Below are 17,631 nucleotides of genomic sequence, written 5' to 3' on the forward strand. Positions count from 1 at the left end.
CTGAGAGAAGTGTCAGCAAGGAAGCTTTTGGACTTTGTAAAAAGGACAAATCTACTTGCTGAATAGGACTAGTAGTGGGACGCACAATAGGCCTAATTAGGCCGCAGTGCTATGGGACTTTTTAAAGGACCAACCACTAGATGATGAAGAAGAAGAAGATAGCCATCTTTCTCTATCGCACGGATTTCTATGACTTTCTTTATCGCTCTCAGGTAACGGCCGATGAACCATGGGGACTTTCCGACCCTGTATATATAGTTCTTGAGTAATTGTTCAGAAAGTGTTTTAATTTCAATATTTAAAATAACATGTTACTTTGAAGAGAAGTAACTTTGAAAATTTGTGGCTACTGGGCTGTTACACTGAATAATAAATTGGTCATTTACAGTGCTTTACCAAATTTTGGATCATAGCGGTAGATGATGCTGACTATATAGACGACGAATCTTGGATGCTTCTTCAAGTTCTGTTAGACTTACGTTTGTTGTTCATACTGGTCACTATGGGTACACAGAAAGAATTAACATCCTACGCTCTCCAAGTAATGAAGAACGAAAGCATAAAGATTATCACACTGAAACCGATAGACAAGTGGTTTCATGTCGGGTTAGTTTGTCAGATGCTTGGTATAGAGGGAATTCCACCGGAGTTAGAAAAGTAATTGTTGCTCTATTTATTATTTTTTATTTTCCGCGCGCATTGGCTAATGTCGAAGCAGTTGGTGTTTATTTTATTTGTTTATTTAATATCCTTTTTTATTCTAGAATGGTTCAAGTCAAAAGTAATGGTAATCCGGGTTGGATCGAGAGTTTTCTAGTGACTTTAGTGCAGTCTGGTGGAATTGATGTTAAAGAAATGAAAAGAATTGACGCTTATAATTCAGGAATGGTCATGCCCCCCCTATACATGCTAATGAGGTACATAAACTATAGATATACAGAGTGTTTCTAAAATATCATGCCAAACTGAAATACGACATTCGTTTTATTTATTTAAAAAATGCGTTTTGGGAAGTGTTCCTCACAATTTTTTACTAAGGTTTTTTCAGTCCATATTTATTGCTTAAAATAATATTTGTTCCTTTTTCAATTTAGCTAGATTTATACTACGATAATCAATATAAGCCGCATGTTTAAATGTATTGCAGAAAATTAAAAATACGTTTGTGTATTGTTTTTCTCCATAACTTTCTTATACGAAATGCATTTTCTCAAAGAATAGGAAGTTTAGTTATCTAATCCAATTAGAAAACAGTGGGCTTAAATAATAATTGTATGATAATGATAATATTTATAAGGCATTCCAATAATTTGCCTAATGTTGTCAAAGACTTCGATATAAGAATTGGTTTAGATAAGTCTTCCTCCGACTACAAGGTGTTCTATTAGTTGGCAATAGTAGTTCAAGACAAGCATATCGATTATAAGTAAATTTTCCATGTGGCAAGATAAACCTTGAAATTCGCGCCAGGTGTGATGAAGTCGAAACAGAACAACAGCTTGATTTATGAGCTAGTATATTCGTTGAGTCCTGCGTCGTTGGAAGACACCTTTGTCTTCCTTGGTCTTTTCTTTAGTCAGAAATTATGTGATGACTGATGATGTTGATACTTCCCATAACAGATGAAGCAACCTCTTATTCATTCATTGCTCTGCCGATTGGCACAATCTTTATGAGGAAGTCCAAGGAGGAAATTCGAAAGATGAAATTCTGTAAAACTACTCGTGTAGTACATATAAATAATTTCTGTGTGTAAATGATATTAATCTTCCCAGTAGCATAGATGGCGGTGCAATACAAAGATATTTTCCAATGACAGAAGCTTTGAATAGTGGAAATGTAATTAAATTCTGAGCCACTTTTCTAATCACAATATTCGAAATACCACTAGTTTCCGAGATTTGTTAACAGGAAACTGTTTTTTAAGAACGTTTTTTTATTATTTTATTTTTCATTTTAAATTGTGCTGGTTAATATAGTAATAAATACTATTTTTTATTCAGTTTCCAATGTGACCTAAAACTGTTTATTTATTTAATGAAAGTTCTGCATTTTCACTTTTGCAATAAAAATCATTATTTCAAAAGGATTTACTTTGGGCGAGAGTGACAAATGAGCCGAAAAATTGGCCACCAAACTTGATTTTTTTCTTGTGATTTATGCAAGTAACTCTTCAATTCCAAGACTTTATATGAAGAAGGTGTACAGGGTGGCTAAGCTAAAACTCTCCAGGCTGATTACTTGGAAACAAAAAAAGATGGATACATTCTGCAAGTTTTATTCATTGCAGGAACATTACAAATATGAATATCTAAAAGTAAAGTCATTTGTCAATGTTTTTTGTCATATACATTTTTTTCGAAATATCCCAATTATTTAGAGCACCATAATTTTTTAAATATAGTTTACTTGACTTTTATTTTAAAAATATATCTCATCTAGTGACTGGGAAATTCTTTATATTATAGAAGTCGTTCAGATTTTAATGAATATTCATGTGAATCACTTTGTCATCGAAACATTTTTGGATACCAACGCTATTTATGTCACCATAAGGAGTCATATTGTTTGTATTCGGAATTAAAATTTTCTGTGTGACAACACTACTTTGTAGAACTTAGCTACTGATTTTGGTTTTCGAAGCTTGGGTATTTTACATGGATTACATTTGATTTATAATAAATATTTTGGAATTCATAACTTGATAATGACGAATTAAAATGAATTTTTGTTACCATTCTGAAGATTATCACAAGCAGAAATAGATTTGTGGATGGAGGTCATGGAAGAGAAGACACTTTCCAAAAAGGATGATGTGACTTTAAACAGATGGAAGATATTTGTGGACAGCTGTAGGGTAAGAATCATACAGATTTACCACTTGTTTAAAAAATTTGTTTATTTTTATTGAAGTTATTGAAATTATGTTGAAGATAACTGACTTCAATTATTTCCATATGTTTAACTTTTTATTTTATTTTATATTTCAACAAAGCATGCATGCAGATATTATCTATATTTAGAATACTTTCTAAGATCTTTTATAATTTTACGAGGTTGTTCATTGGACCATTTTAGGTACAAAATTAATTAACTGGTATCTTTAAACCCTATGGTCTAGTGATACTTGTTTTTAGGATAGAGAATATTTTTTATATATTTCTGTTTATCATAGTTTATCTATTTATGCAAATATCTTAAAAGCTGTCTGACATTGGCCTATAATTTAATTGAATAAATATAATTTTATGAAAATATAATTACAATAAATTCATAAAATCATTGGTGTAGAAATTTGGTATAGCCCTTAAAAAATAATAATTGGATTAAGCTCAAGTTAAACCAAGATATGTAAATTTGACATATTTCAAAAACATTTTTCTAAAATTATAGCATGAATTTAGTTGGATGGGCAGTGTGTGAGAAATAAATATATAGGGTGTCCCAAAAGTGACGCCCGTCCTTCTGAGATTTGATTAAGGGGACAAAAACAAATCGAAAATCAAGAGTTGGAAATTTTCCGATTGTCTTTCTTTGTTGAAATGTTCAAAAAAATTGTTCAAAAAACTATGAAAAAGTGAAAATCCAATATTCTCGTCTGGAAACTGAGGTCTATGCCTATGGGGGCCAACACTTTATAACCAATTAGATAAGTATAGTTTCCGATTATCGGTAGTACCTGGGTGTAAGGAATTATTTTAACCTAAAAGGGATAGAGAAAAACATTCTAATAATAAAACAATTTTATAAAACGGAGAGGAAAGAAACTTATAAACTAAAAACATAATGAGCTTAAATAATATAAATTGTTTTTACAAAAGGTGTTCAAATAAGTTGCCTTCTACTTCAAGACAAATATTGGCACGATTGAACATTGAAGCACGAACCATTTGTAGCATCTCTTGGTCTATTAACGCGACAGCAGCGTACATACGGGTTACTACTCGTACATTTTCTGGATTTACAACAGGTTCGCTGTAAATCTTTTCTTTTAAATAACCTCAAAAGAAAACATCTATTCAGATTTGATGATTTAGAAGGCCATGTTATATGTCCACCTCTTCCAATCCATCTGTCTGGGAAGTTTTGATTCATGTAATTTCTTACTCGTAAACCATAATGTGACGGAACTCCATTATGTTGAAACCAATAATTTATTTATTATTGCTATAGCATACTAGATCACTTCGTTTCAATACAACTAATCTCTATTATTTTATTCTTCAAAAGCTATCAAAAAATAAGTAAGTAATGTATGAGTGGAAAGTAAACTTGGCTCAGTTGACAAAGTACTCGTCATTCTCCTAAGCTGTGAAAAAAACAATAATTCTTTGTATTGCAGCAAAATTATAGGAATATTGAAAATGTAGTAGTTTTTATTCAGGCTGTTATTATCGAAGTAATAGAGCAACCGAGTCAGTCCTCTGATTAAAATCCTATAAGCACAGACCTCAGTTTTGAGAAAAAAAATGGATTTTCACTTTTTTAGTTTTTTGAATATTTTTTTGAATGACTCAATAAAGAAAAACTATCGGAAAATTTTCCACTCTTGATTTTCGATTTGCTTTTGTCTGCTCGTTGCCTTAATCAAATCCCAGAAGGACGGGCGTCACTTTTGGGACACCCTGTATAAATGAAATACCCTTGTGTTATGGTTCATTGTGCTCAAATCTCGTAACGATTGTCAATCCATTTTTGGCTGTCATTAGCATTGTGCATTGTGAGCATAGAGCGGCATAGAGCTTACCCATATTGCCGCTTACTAGCATAATATAGATTACTATTTATTTATTTGATTGTCTCCACAAAGTTTCCGATGTCTAGTTATAATACAAAGAGATTTAAGTATATTTCTTTTAGTTATGAAAAAATCGAAGATAAAAAACATAGATTCTTTTCATTACTACTGTATGCGACCCAAAATTTATTTTTTTCTCAGACAATAAGACGATTTCCACCCCGCTCCTTAAAGGGATCCAACTTTTTATAGGAGACTCGAATTAAATGTTATAAATAAGGCACGACATTTCTAGTTCGATTTCATTAACGTACGGAAGGGTGGCTGAGGGAACACCACGCCGCGCCGCCGCGCTAGGAATGAAGAAAAATGACAATTTTAGAAATAGAAATAATAATATATTTTTTTAATAACTACTATAAAAACAGTACACCCAAGCTACAGAAAAATAAAATTGTGTGTCATGTATTAAAAAACTTTTTTAATGTGAATTTATTTTAAAAATATGGATAAGAACTTGTGAGGACAATAAATATATTTAAATTATTTTGTAGGTTTATTTAAACAAAACATTAAAATATATTATTTTCTGAATTCCAAACTTGAAAAATGAGTATTTGTCATAAGTGTAAAAATACTGTTTAATCCGGACCTGATCAAAGTATGCGCGGTCAGCTTACTTCACACACACCACTTCCCCGCAAATTGGCTTAATCGGTTCCCATGCTTTGGGATATGAAACGTACACTCTAGAGGTGCTCTGTGGTACTAACAAACAAGTGTTTCTGCACGCATTACTTCTTGTAGTAGAAACAATTCGTCGCTGTTACCCAAATGTAGATGGATTAATTGCACAGACCAAGAAGGCAGTGTTTCTCAAATCCTCGAAACGTATTCATCAATTCCATCAGCAGTGACCTGGCATTCTAGAACCTCCATAACCCATTCTTACACGATGGGGGACATGGTTAGAGGCATTATTTCATTATTTTAAACATTTTCAAATAATAAAATTCGTAATTTTACAATTCTGTGCCAAAGAATCCGCTGCTATTCGGAAGAGCAAAATAAAATTTCAAGATAGTCGAGAAGAAATAGAAAATGATTCGATTCGTTTCTCCATCCTGCATTATATGAAGTTGAACAATTCTAAAAGGATAAATTGGGGGATTATGGGTATACAAGAATGATACTCTCTGAAAAAAAATTATCGCTTACAACATCTTTACCCAACCAAACAAAGAAAGAATTAAAGAATAACTTCTAATGAAGAACGGAAAAGCAATAAGTGTTTTTAGTAGCGAACATGAAGATCCCCGGATTTACCTTTTAACTTAATTAATTATAATTAGGTACTACGGAATGTGGAGAATAACAAATGGTTTAAAAATCATCCGCATTATTTTAAAATTTAATATCGACATGGTTAACAAAATATTCTGTTTTTAGGAAAGCTATCCAGATCTGACAGTGTCAAAGGCATTCGAGGATTACAAAAAAGAAAAGGTCACCCAGATATGCGTTTTAAATCCACAGTTAAACCCAGAGGACGTGGTGCCCGAGCAGCACATGAATGTCGTCATCTTGAAAACCTTCGACTCGCTTACGTCTTACGAGCAGCTCCTTCTCAAGTGCAGTTCCATACTTGGGGATATCTTTACGAGAGATATGCTGCTGTACATCATGTCATCGACTGCCTCCAGACTAACATCTCTAGGTTTTGCATTTTTTTTTGGTTTATTTCAGAAGATGTGGCACAAATAAGTTTTTTTTTTCCGTATTCAGTACTTTCCTAAATGATTACAAGCCACAGATTGACCTGCAAAAAGAAAAAATTACTTGTTTTTCATTTTATGGAAAATTGTGACTTTTGTTAAAAAAATTTGCTTATGATAACGTGTAATTTAAGTGGGCGAACTTGTAAAGGCACCTTCTATTACGAATGAAAAATACATTTAAACTCTATTTATAGATTCGTGTATTTTAAAATTACATTATTAGCCATCTCGGAACATCAGGCAAGCTTTTCAGTTTTTTGGTCTAGGGTTGAGGCTGTAACAACTTCCTACCCTTTCTTGGTTACGCTCATGTCAGAAAATATTAAATGTATTTCAAAATCCGTTAAATATGTTTAGCAAAAAAGAAATACGTAAATAAAATGATTTAAGCAACTATTCCAATTTATGGATAGAATTATATTGTTGCTACAAAAATGTTTATTTGTACTTTAACAACAACATATTATTTTTATACATAACATATTCTTTTAACTACGCCCTCTAGGTCATATCAACTTAAATACAGGGTGGGCCAAAAGTACCGGAATGCAGGGTATCTGGGAATATTCAAGCGGTAGATTAAAAGTAAAGCATTAGGGGTTTAGGAATTTTCCCTGGTTATCCGATGGTGACCTTGAATCTGACCTGCACCATGACATTCATAGTCATTTCAAGGTCATACCCGAACGTAACATTTTCCGGGGTCAAAATTATGGGGTCTCATTTTAAAAAAATTCTCGTAACTTTAATATTATCTTGAAGGTCGTGGTTTACGTAAAATTCAAGTTCACCATCGGATAGCCAGGGAAAAATCCTAAACCCCTAGTGCTTTACCTTTACCCTACCTTTTGAATATTCCCAGATATCCTGCTATTCCCGTACTTTTGGCTCACCCTGTATAATAATACCATCAAACATTGAAACGAATTTTTTTATGCAATTATTATTATCGTTTTACACAAATAACTGGACTTTAATAAATAATAACTATAAAATATAATTGCCGACTCGCGAAAATAAATTGAAACAATTTACTTCTTCTAAAACATACCTAATGGGGATTTTTAAATGTCTGAAATACATTATGAAAACGGTGTTATTTTGTAGAAATTAAATGTAAAAATTGTACCATCCACTTACTACAAAAATATAAGCAAACGTAGAAAATTATTTTGGCTATCGAATACAAAAATTGTTATTATTTTACAGCCGTGCAAAAGCTATTTGAAATCCAAGTGCTATGCTGCGCAAGGGGAAATTTCCTAGAAGGTGGCCTCAGTTTTAAAGATAGATTGATAGATCCCAATGAAGATTTATCTGTGAAGTGTGACTGTATTGGATTGATTATCGATGGTTAGTAGTTGTAATCATAGATTCAATACTAGAAAAATTATACATGATGTCCCTAAAAAGGATGGACAACGCTTGATTACAGTTTCCTTGGATGAAAATAAGACTATTTAACCTAACTTTCCTATATACAAGTGCACGCCTACTAAGCCTTCTAAATATAGAACAGATAACCTAGTTTTTTTTCAAATAATTTTAAAACTTTTTTTCTTAGAAACTCCATATTTGATATACACATTTTTTTATATAAGGGCAATGTAAATATAGAATTTGGTGAGAATACATATACATGAGTACGAGGTGCCATATAAAAAGGAAACAAATTCATAACAATAATTAAGGTTCAGTGTCAAGTTTCGAGCATATACTTCTAGAGGCAGCCTTCAGTGCTGAGAAAGCGCGACTGCGAGAGAGAAAGGAGAATAAAAGGACATGCTATCTCTCTCGCTCCGCGAGCTGATTGATCGGGGCTTAGGTGCAGGAGAGTCATTGGCATGGAGGGGAGCACGCACCGACCAATCCAGCTCGCGAAGCGAGAGAGATAGCATGTCTTTTTATTCTCCTTTCTCTCTCGCACACCAGTCGCGCTTTCTCAGCACTGATGGCTGCCTCTAGGAGTTTATGCTCGAAGGTGTCAAGCTAGGTGTGGTTTAATTTTAGTTTACTTTGTTTTTTATTGCAATTTATACCTTTGCTGAACAAAATGATATGTTATTAGTTTTGGGTTATTGTGAAAAAAATTGTTGTGCTACTGTTTGAACATAATATGTTGAAAGATTTCCTAATCCAAGAATTCCAAATCACAAAACATTTGCTAATGCGGAGAGACGCCTTCGGGAAACAGGACGTTTTTTACCTGTAACATTAAATCATGGATAAACGTACGGCCGGAACTATTCAGCTGGAGGAACAAATTTTGGAAAGGGTCGAAGAANAGCGAGAGAGATAGCATGTCTTTTTATTCTCCTTTCTCTCTCGCACACCAGTCGCGCTTTCTCAGCACTGATGGCTGCCTCTAGGAGTTTATGCTCGAAGGTGTCAAGCTAGGTGTGATTTAATTTTAGTTTACTTTGTTTTTTATTGCAATTTATACCTTTGCTGAACAAACTAATATGTTATTAGTTTTGGGTTATTGTGAAAAAAATTGTTGTGCTACTGTTTGAACATATGTTGAAAGATTTCCTAATCCAAGAATTCCAAATCACAAAACATTTGCTAATGCGGAGAGACGCCTTCGGGAAACAGGACGTTTTTTACCTGTAACATTAAATCGTGGATAAACGTACGGCCTGAACTATTCAGCTGGAGGATCAAATTTTGGAAAGGGTCGAAGAAATTCCTCAAGTAATAATAAGGCGTTTGGCGGTAGATGTTGGGGTTCAAAAAGTTCCGTTAATAGAGTTAATAGAATAGAGAGATATTCAAAGACCAGTTATTACAAGGTTACTATCCTAACAGGTGGATAGGTAGAGGAAATAATGCCCCTTTAAAACGGCCATCTCGATCCCCGGACCTAAACCCATGTAATTATTTCCTTTGGGGAGCGTTGAGGACCACAGTTTATAACTTTTCAGTAAATACAGAAAACGAATAATGGGAAAGAATACAACATGAAATTAATGTTATGAGAGGTAATGTACAATTATTGGATAAAATTCATTTTAATTCTCGAAGAACTAATGCTTGCGTTTAAGAACAAGGAAGTCACTTTGAGCATTTACTGTAATATTATTTTAATGTAATTACAAATATCAATTTAGGTTTATTTAAAATGTTAATGTTGACTTTCTTACATTATTAGTTGAAATTGTTTATTTAAAATATTAGTGTTGATTTTTATTTTAATGACTGATAATACTAAGACTAAAAATGTGTAGTTATTTTTTTTAATGTGGCGCTTTTTCATTATTTCTCCCTGCTTTGAGGCTGCAGTTATAAATTATTTTTTACAAATCGGAATTTTTGCCTATATTTAATGTATAAAAAATGCTAATTTTACTCGAAATCCATAAACGATATCAAAATTTTGCAAGAGCAAAAAATCTTCTAAAATAACGCTTATTTTTAAAATTATAAATTCTGGCCCCACTGGCGTATACTCAAAAAAATTACGGGCTAGCCAGTGGCGCACAGGCATTAGAAAGAGAACATCCTGTATATGTATTATCACNAATCTGACGTTTTTCATTATTATTACCTGCTTTGAAGCTGCAGTTATAAATTATTTTTTATAAATTGGAATTTTGCCTATATTTCATGTATAAAAAATGCCTATTTTACTCGAAATCCATAAACGATATCAAAATTGTGTAAGAGGCAAAAAATCTTCTAAAATAGTGCTTATTTTTAAAAATAAAAATTCCGGCCTCGTTGGCGCACACACAAAAAAATTACGGGGTAGCCAGTGGCGCACAGGCACTAGAAAGAGAACATCCTGTATATGTATTATCCCCAGATTTTGTATTTACGTTGCCCATATATAAAAAAATAAGTGTACCAAATTTGAAGTTTCTAAGAAACATAGTTTTCAAATTATTTGAAAAAATCTAGGTTATATATTCTATATTTAGAAGGCTATATCTCAGTAGGCGTGCACTTTTGTATATAGGTAAGTTAGGCTAAATAGTTTTATTTTCATCCAAGGAACCTGTGGTCAAGCGTTGTAATCCATTTTAGGGACACCCTGGTTTGTTTATAAACTACGCTATAAGTCAAAGTAAGGGCTGACGTTTGCCTATAAATTTTGACATTTGTACGTCGTCAGGATTCAGGGGGATTACGATTGATGCCTTCTATGACTAATTATGCATTTATCATTGTCTTTGTATTACTCTTAACACCTTATTGTAACAATTTAAGCAACGATTTGCCTCATTAGAGATAATTACAAAAATTCTTCTATTTGCAATAATAATTTGTGTACAGATACCTGTATAGACCTGCCCAAATTCGCCTCATGTGGTTACATGCGATTCCGATCTTCGGAATTTCGGGAGACTACATACAATCTCTTGACAGACAATCAGAAGAGAGAATTCCACGCGAAAGCTATACGGTACATGGAAAAGGAAACGAGAAGATGCCGGGCTTGTGGTAGTGGATACTTTGCCAGATACTTAGGCAGCGGAAAATTCGATGATGTAAGTAACAAAATAAGTCCCACTTTTTTAACTTAAAACTTTTATATTATTCTTTAGATTTAGTCTCTATTCAAGGACATAGTCAGATCTATGAGCAGGGATAGGCAAGGTTTTGACCTATCAGGGAGCGAATTAGATACATCTTATCTCTGCAATAATTCGCAGAAAAGTGAAATAAGCATTTTTGTCTACGCCTGGGCCATAAGTAAAATTTCCGACATGGGCAATGAAATGATGAAATCCTTATAAATTTTCAAAGTCTAATATTACCTACATACGTAAACTTAAACTCTTAAAATGTAAAACATTAAACAAAACACCATTTTCTTTTATCCTCAAAAAATGTTTCTTTCAAATGCTTGTTGTTTTCCACCAATTTTCTCGTTGCAAGACGAATTATTAGTGCTTGCCAAATTATATTATTTCCACATATTGCACTAATCTCGATTTGTAGTTCAGGTAATTTGTTTTGTTGTGTTTTTTAACTCCTGTAATGTGTTCATGAGGTAGGGGTGCAAGTCTTTTCATCAGAAAAAGAAATTCGAGTGAGTTATGGAAAGAATCTAAATTTGGAATAAATATAGACCTGTTAAAGAACTCGGTGAGACTAGTAGTTGGTGCGATCAGAGCAGTGTTGCTGCCTCCTAACAAGTCTTCTTCTGTGGGCTTCACCGATTTTCTTTGCGTGGCCAATTTATATATGTTCTTCGGCGGCATCACGGTGGGAAGTGATAACCGACATAATTCACTTGATATACTACGAGCATCTTATTAACATCACCAGCTTTTGATTGCAGGACATTTACTACGGATTTCATAAGGTACACATAAAATACGAATGATTCCTTCGTCTGAGTTTTTGCCTGTCACAAGCCGCTCACGAGTTGAAATTATCGATTGCAACACTTTTTTGTTCTCTTCAACTGCCTTATGATAGGCCGAATTCAATAGGGCACACTTTTCGGATTATTTATTACTAAGAATAGTAAAGGATGCCCCAAAAGAAACGGAGGATTTCATATGAGCAAAAAAGATGTTATTAATTAAAAAGTTGACAAAGTTCTTTCATGTTTTTAAAGACTGACACTGCCTTTAAATAGGAAAGAGGATATCGGACAGATGTCTCATTTGGCATACTCGACTTCTTTTGAAAATTCTGTATCACACTTACGCATACCTGTGGCATAATTTCGTTGATAATTCAGAAATGGTATTTATTTGAGTAGAATAAACTTTGAAGTTTACGAATCCCCACAGGAAAAAGCCGCTTTTGTTGTTCATGTCAACTTTGACTCTATCCACAGATGTATGGTAGGCACCGTGGTATAATCCCACAAAACGCTCGATAAAGGTTATTTTTGTTTTGGGAGAAAAAACTATACAAAAGACTTATTGACACATTAGTGTTAGCTTCTTTTAAGTAAATTGGCGCACAAAAGTTATAAATTTCCAATTTTCCTAGAACGAACGGATGGCAGCCATCTTGTGACATTAAACTGACAGCTGTTGGCGCTGAAATCACATTTTCGCATACCTGTGGTATAATTCCGTTGATAATTCACGAATGGTAGGTATTCATTTGGATAGAAAAAACTTTGGACTTTACTAATCCCCACAGGAAAAAGTCGCATGGTGTAAGATCTCATAATCTCGGTGGCCAAATCATTTCATGTTACATGAGATGAGTTGTCTATTAAATTTCTGCTGTAACAAGTGGATAATTTCACGTGCTGTATGGTAGGTTGCACTATCCTGCTGGAACTACATATCATCCAAATCCATGCCATCCAAATAAGGCTACAAAAAGCATCTCTCTGTATTTCCAGCCTCATTTTAAAAAAAGAACGGACCACCAAACGTAAAATCCACACCACGCTGTCACTTTTTGGTGTCGTTCTTGAATGACCAGATGATAGTTTTCAGCCCCAAAATCGACAGTTTTGCTTGATCATATATCCACTAAGGAAATGTGCCTCGTTGCTAAAGATGATTTTCTTAGTAAAGTCATCGTCCACTCCAACATACAATGAACGAATGTCCGACGCATTAAATGTTCGTCTGGTTTCAATTCCTGGGTTAATTGAATCTGGAATGCAGATACAAATGTTGTTACTGACGGCGCACTGAGGTTACGAAAATTTCCGCCACACTCTCACTCATCGTGTATTTTCGGGTGAACGGCCAGTAGTACGAGACCAACCTGTTTTTTTATTGTTTGCAACGGAATCCGTTTGTTGAAAGGCAGCTAATATTTTCACAGTTGTTTCTGGTGGCGTTCCTTCTACCGAAAATTCGACATAATTTGCGCACAATCTCAGCTACACACTCTCTGTATTTGTAATGAATTCTCACAATCTTCACTCTTTCATATGTTCATCCATCGTATACCACTCCATTTTGTCTAACCGTAACGTGTTTACTACAACATGCGACCTTGCACAATGCTGCCAACTCTTCGGAATGAAAATGGCGTACAATTCAAATCCGATCATTAGTTTCTGAGATACAGCCGCTTACCTCGCTTATTTGCCCACCCTGTACAATTATTGAATAAAATTCATTTTAATTCTCGAAGAACTAATGCTTGCGTTTAAGAACAAGGAAGTCACTTTGAGCATTTACTGTAATATTATTTTAATTTAATTACAAATATCAATTTAATTTCATTTAAAATGTTAATGTTGACTTTCTTACATTATTAGTTGATATTGTTTATTTAAAATATTAGTGTTTATTTTTATTTTATTGATTGATAACACTAAGACCAAAAATGTGTAGTTATTTTATTTTAATCTGACGTTTTTCATTATTATTACCTGCTTTGAGGCTGCAGTTATAAATTGGAATTTTGCCTATATTTCATGTATAAAAAATGCCTAGTTTACACGAAATCCATAAACGATATCAAAATTGTGTAAGAGGCAAAAAATCTTCTAAAATAGTGCTTATTTTTAAAAATATAAATTCCGGCCTCGTTGGCGCACACATAAAAAAATTACGGGGTAGCCAGTGGCGCACAGGCACTAGAAAGAGAACATCCTGTATATGTATTATCACCAAATTTTTTATTTACATTGCCCATATATAAAAAAATAAGTGTACCAAATTTGAAGTTTCTAAGAAAAATAGTTTTCAAATTATTTGAAAAAATCTAAGTTATATATTCTATATTTAGAAGGCTATATCTCAGTAGGCGTGCACTTTTGTATATAGGTAAGTTAGGCTAAATAGTTTTATTTTCATCCAAGGAACCTGTGGTCAAGCGTGNGTTTTTAAAGACTGACACTGCCTTTAAATAGGAAAGAGGATATCGGACAGATGTTTCATTTGGCATACTCGACTTCTTTTGAAAATTCTGTATCACACTTACGCATACCTGTGGCATAATTTCGTTGATAATTCAGAAATGGTATTCATTTGAGTAGAATAAACTTTGAAGTTTACGAATCCCCACAGGAAAAAGCCGCTTTTGTTGTTCATGTCAACTTTGACTCTATCCACAGATGTATGGTAGGCACCGTGGTATAATCCCACAAAACGCTCGATAAAGGTTATTTTTCTTTTGGGAGAAAAAAGTATACAAAAGACTTATTGACACCTTAGCGTTAGCTTCTTTTAAGTAAATTGGCGCACAAAAGTTATAAATTTCCAATTTTCCTAGAACGAACGGATGGCGGCCATCTTGTGACATTAAACTGACAGCTGTTGGCGCTGAAATCACATTTTCGCATACCTGTGGTATAATTCCGTTGATAATTCACGAATGGTAGGTATTCATTTGGATAGAAAAAACTTTGGACTTTACTAATCCCCACAGGAAAAAGTCGCATGGTGTAAGATCTCATAATCTCGGTGGCCAAATCATTTCATGTTACATGAGATGAGTTGTCTATTAAATTTCTGCTGTAACAAGTGGATAATTTCACGTGCTGTATGGTAGGTTGCACTATCCTGCTGGAACTACATATCATCCAAATCCATGCCATCCAAATAAGGCTACAAAAAGCATCTCTCTGTATTTCCAGCCTCATTTTAAAAAAAGAACGGACCACCAAACGTAAAATCCACACCACGCTGTCACTTTTTGGTGTCGTTCTTGAATGACCAGATGATAGTTTTCAGCCCCAAAATCGACAGTTTTGCTTGATCATATATCCACTAAGGAAATGTGCCTCGTTGCTAAAGATGATTTTCTTAGTAAAGTCATCGTCCACTCCAACATACAATGAACGAATGTCCGACGCATTAAATGTTCGTCTGGTTTCAATTCCTGGGTTAATTGAATCTGGAATGCAGATACAAATGTTGTTACTGACGGCGCACTGAGGTTACGAAAATTTCCGCCACACTCTCACTCATCGTGTATTTTCGGGTGAACGGCCAGTAGTACGAGACCAACCTGTTTTTTTATTGTTTGCAACGGAATCCGTTTGTTGAAAGGCAGCTAATATTTTCACAGTTGTTTCTGGTGGCGTTCCTTCTACCGAAAATTCGACATAATTTGCGCACAATCTCAGCTACACACTCTCTGTATTTGTAATGAATTCTCACAATCTTCACTCTTTCATATGTTCATCCATCGTATACCACTCCATTTTGTCTAACCGTAACGTGTTTACTACAACATGCGACCTTGCACAATGCTGCCAACTCTTCGGAATGAAAATGGCGTACAATTCAAATCTTGCGTTACTTTTGGGACACCCTTTATATTCTCTTGTTTTTTTTCTTAGTTAATAGTCATATTCTGTACACCATTTTTAAAAATTATCTACGCCAATTACAGGGATTAAGACCTAGGACTAAAAGGAAATCCTCTATTGTCAGCCAGGATTCAAATGACGCTCATACAGAGAAGACATCAGGAGTGGGAGCAGTTTCCACCTCGAACACAATCGTGTCGTCACATAAAAGTACCCTTTTAAAATCAGATAACATAAGAATTTCGAGTCTTTCCGCCTTAAGTTCCATAAGAGCGTCTGGTGTTGGTAAGTATTAAATAGTTAATTAAATATTAGTAGTAAGATGGCTAATTTCTGTGTATGAGAAATCGAAACGTCCAGGTGATAAATTGAAGTGGTAAATTAAAAACTGACGAAGGAAAAGAAGCTGCCAGCTTTACAAATATATACGTTATTTTAGTGTCGATTGTTTTGGATAACTTGTTGCTCAAGACATCTAATAAAAAATGGGCTAAATTGAAACTGAAAATTTTCTATTTTGTAACCATTTTCTTTAGTCAGATCAAATATAGAGAATGTTGCGCACAAGATCATCAGAAAGCAGGTGCGTGGAAAAAATTTAAAAACAGTATTTTAAAGTTCAGTTAAAAAATAAAATTGTAATTGCACTCGTCTCAGATTTCTCCCATTCTTTAATTTGTGACTATCCTTACTTCGAAAGTGTAACATGAATTTAAGGGGAATCTACTGTTCAGAATTTGCAGAATGAGAAATATCTTAAATTAATGCGATTTTCATTGAATTATGTGTTGCTGATAATGTGACCATTTCCTCTAATTTGTGAAATAATATACGATTTCAAGTTTATGAACTTCATAAAGCAAAATTTGATCATTAATATCAGATAAATTATTTTATTGACAGTTAAATTAGATATGTATCGAAAATTTGGGCGTAAAATAATTAATTTCGCATATAAATAAAAAATAGTAAACATTTAGAAAACGCGACAATCATATCTAATATAGGGGGTGTATCTCAATAACACCGAAAAAATGTAAGGGGCTATTCTCTGACGAAAATTAATAGGGGTCTTTTGTATGAAATTTTTTGAAAAAACTCTCCCCTGAAAAGTTACGCCCCGCCAAAAATTTCAAAAAAAATTGTTCTCGTAATATTAGTGATTAATAGAAGGTATCTATAATAAATTAAAATTACCTGAATCACACCAAATTCCGCATTGCTGCACTGCCTGCTAGGCAATTTGTCGACCACTTGTCAACGGCTGAGATTTATTGCCCACGCTCGCATTCTTCAACTGGGCGTATATATTTCCACCACCTCCACGTTTAGTTCGACCAGACCTGCATATGGGTATGGCTAAATAACTATGGGAACAAGTTTTTCAAATATTTCAATGCCGAGTTGCTGCGTCAGCGACCGGACTTGGTACATACTGTCATCCTCTTGGTTCTTCAATTGATATCGGAAAGACTATACTTAATTATGGATGTGATGGCCGTCTGATACTAGAAGCATAGGTCTTTCAGCAGTTGTGTGAATATATTCAAGAAAGCGATTGAACCACTGGCTGAATATGTCGATTTGTATCCATACTCCAGTCGGCAGAGGCCGAAAAGTTAGTGTTGGTGACATTTTCTTAATAACTCGGAAATAACTATACAGGTCTACTTTAAATAATGAGTACAATAACAGGCTAATTTGCTGACAAAGTATTTTATCAGGAAAAAAAGTTATTAACAATTTAATCGGAAAAAATTTTTTTTAGTAGTTTTCTTTAAATAACTCAGCGGGATGACTTTGTACGAAAAAATGCTTAGGACATGATTTTGTTCGTAATAAAAACAGCTACAAAATGGCGGTGGTCCGATTACCAAATTTGCAATAACAAAGCCGTGAGATTGAAAAAACGGTATAAAACG

At 33.9% G+C, this 17,631-nt stretch overlaps 1 protein-coding gene across 1 annotated transcript in view; it reads left to right on the plus strand.

Moving 5' to 3' along the window:
* The window catches only part of LOC108906209 (adenylate cyclase type 10-like), an 84,717-nt gene that overhangs the window by 39,941 nt on the left and 27,145 nt on the right, over window positions 1-17,631 (plus strand). Inside the window, exons 11-17 of the mRNA XM_023454818.1 lie at window positions 389-657; window positions 765-917; window positions 2,746-2,857; window positions 6,188-6,455; window positions 7,726-7,869; window positions 10,792-11,006; window positions 15,793-15,994. Coding sequence (XP_023310586.1) covers window positions 389-657; window positions 765-917; window positions 2,746-2,857; window positions 6,188-6,455; window positions 7,726-7,869; window positions 10,792-11,006; window positions 15,793-15,994 — 1,363 coding nt within the window. The remainder of the gene's footprint in view (window positions 1-388; window positions 658-764; window positions 918-2,745; window positions 2,858-6,187; window positions 6,456-7,725; window positions 7,870-10,791; window positions 11,007-15,792; window positions 15,995-17,631) is intronic.

Source organism: Anoplophora glabripennis, unplaced genomic scaffold, assembly GCF_000390285.2.
Source record: "Anoplophora glabripennis isolate ALB-LARVAE unplaced genomic scaffold, Agla_2.0 scaffold390, whole genome shotgun sequence".
Lineage (NCBI taxonomy): Eukaryota > Metazoa > Arthropoda > Insecta > Coleoptera > Cerambycidae > Anoplophora > Anoplophora glabripennis.